We start from the raw sequence: 1,906 nt of genomic DNA on the forward strand, positions 1-1,906 counted from the left end.
TTGTCAATCAGGAAACTTGCTGTGGTAGCATTAAACAGACAAAGAGCTTTATCCAATGGAAAATTCCTCAGAAACCAATGCCTTGCAGTGTAAGAAGAAAAGTTATGATGACTGAGAATGAATAGTTTTATCTTCTTGTCCAGAAGAAAAATCTGTGAGTATATTTCACTGTAGATTTTGGCTGGGGACAAAAAGAAGCATACACTGCGCAAAAAGATGGATGACTATTTGCTCTCAGAAGTCACCATAATCATAATAAATTGTATTTCTTTTCAGATTTACCAGTCCATCGTAGATGCATTGGCTGAATATGGAAAATGGTTCTACCATCAGTGTCCTACAATTCAGCTTAACTCCTATACATATCATTGTTGTGAATTAAATTAGAAAAAGACTTAATAGGCAAGTTAGACTCCCACCATGTCAACAAAGCCACAGCGCAACACAAGCAAACTGATAGCAAACTACATTTCCTGTTCTGGCACGGTAGCATCTTACAGCTTAGTCACTGTGTGTGTGTGTGTGTGTGTCCGCCCTCTGAGGCACAGGGCTTGCATTTAGACCTGAATTTGAGATGGAACACGGCACATTTCACTCACAGGAAGAGCCTCCAACATGCTGCTCCCCAGCCTGCTGAGAATAGTCACAGCCTCCATCTGCCTTGGTAGGGCTAGTAAAGACAGCCACAAGCACAGACAGGCTGTGCCGAGTCCCAAGTTCAGGGGTAGACACAGGTTATCATTGTCTGCTGGGGTTTAGGAGAGTAGAATAATGGGCAGGGGAATCAGAACTCTCAGTCCTACCTGAGTTCCCTAAGACCCTAGGGCCACTACCAGGAGAATCAGCCTAATTCTCTCTTCTCTTTTTGCAGGAGCCAGCATGGCACAGAAGGTAACTCAAGCCCAACCTGCAATTTCTATGCCAGAGAAGGAGGCTGTGACCTTGGATTGTGTATATGAAGCCAGTGGTTATACTTATTATCTATTCTGGTACAAACAACCACCAAGTGGGGAAATGATTCTCCTTATTTATCAGGACTCCTACAGTGAGCAGAATGCAACAGAGGGGCGGTATTCTCTGAACTTCCAGAAACCAGACAGATCCATCAGCCTCACCATCACAGGATTACAACTCAGGGACTCAGCAGTGTATTTCTGTGCTCTGAGAGACACCACAGTGATGCGGCACCTGTGGGAGCCCCACAAAAACCTCAGATCTCAAGCATCCCCCAGCTATGGACACCAGGGAGAGCGGCGGTGTGGAAGGAAGAAGCGGGGGGCTGTGCCTGAGGCAGTGGGGGTTTTCAGGTGGATGCTTCACTCTAAGGAAAATGCTATTTCTCTGGCTCAGAGAACATATCAAACAGTGTCATTCATCAAAAGCATCTTTATCTTCAATTCTTTACCTCGCAGTAGACATTTCACAAAAGATTTTTTTAAGTGGTTTGTGATGATTACATTAAAGCAGAAGACCCAAAATCTAAACGGCTTCCCTGTGTTGACCTGTAGTGCCAAAGTTGCTTCAGCCTGTAGCGTCAAAGCCCAGATCTGTCCTGGTGTCAAAGGGACTCTTAGGAAGCTTCCTTTGAAGGATTTAGTATCTTCCAGAGACTGAAGCTACGTCTGCTGCTCTGTCATGTATGGCCCTCCCGTATGTCCCCTTCTGGTCACTACCTGCTCTTCTGGGGAAACCATAGTCCCATAGATAGATTTGTTTTGCCTGTTTGCCTGTTCATTTGCAGTGTTGCATAAATATTTTTTTTAGGTGTATTTATTTATTTTGAGAGAGAGAGAGAGAGAGAGAGCGCACAAACAGGGGAGAGGCAGAAAGAGAGGGAGAGAGAGGATCCCAGGCAGGCTCAAACCCATGACCCATGGGATCATGACCTGAGCTGAAATAAAGAGTC

The 1,906-nt window shown here is 45.0% G+C and overlaps 1 gene segment (V, D, J or C); it reads left to right on the forward strand.

Moving 5' to 3' along the window:
- Positions 1-573: 573 nt before the first annotated feature.
- LOC109255670 (T cell receptor alpha variable 14/delta variable 4-like) lies at positions 574-1,348 on the forward strand. The segment is given in 2 exon segments: positions 574-664; positions 872-1,348. Coding segments are annotated over 2 exon segments (467 nt in total).
- The last annotated feature ends 558 nt before the right edge of the window (positions 1,349-1,906 follow it).

The sequence above is a fragment of the Panthera pardus genome, unplaced genomic scaffold (assembly GCF_024362965.1).
Source record: "Panthera pardus isolate Hobbes unplaced genomic scaffold, ASM2436296v1 HiC_scaffold_24, whole genome shotgun sequence".
In the NCBI taxonomy this organism is placed as follows: Eukaryota; Metazoa; Chordata; class Mammalia; order Carnivora; family Felidae; genus Panthera; species Panthera pardus.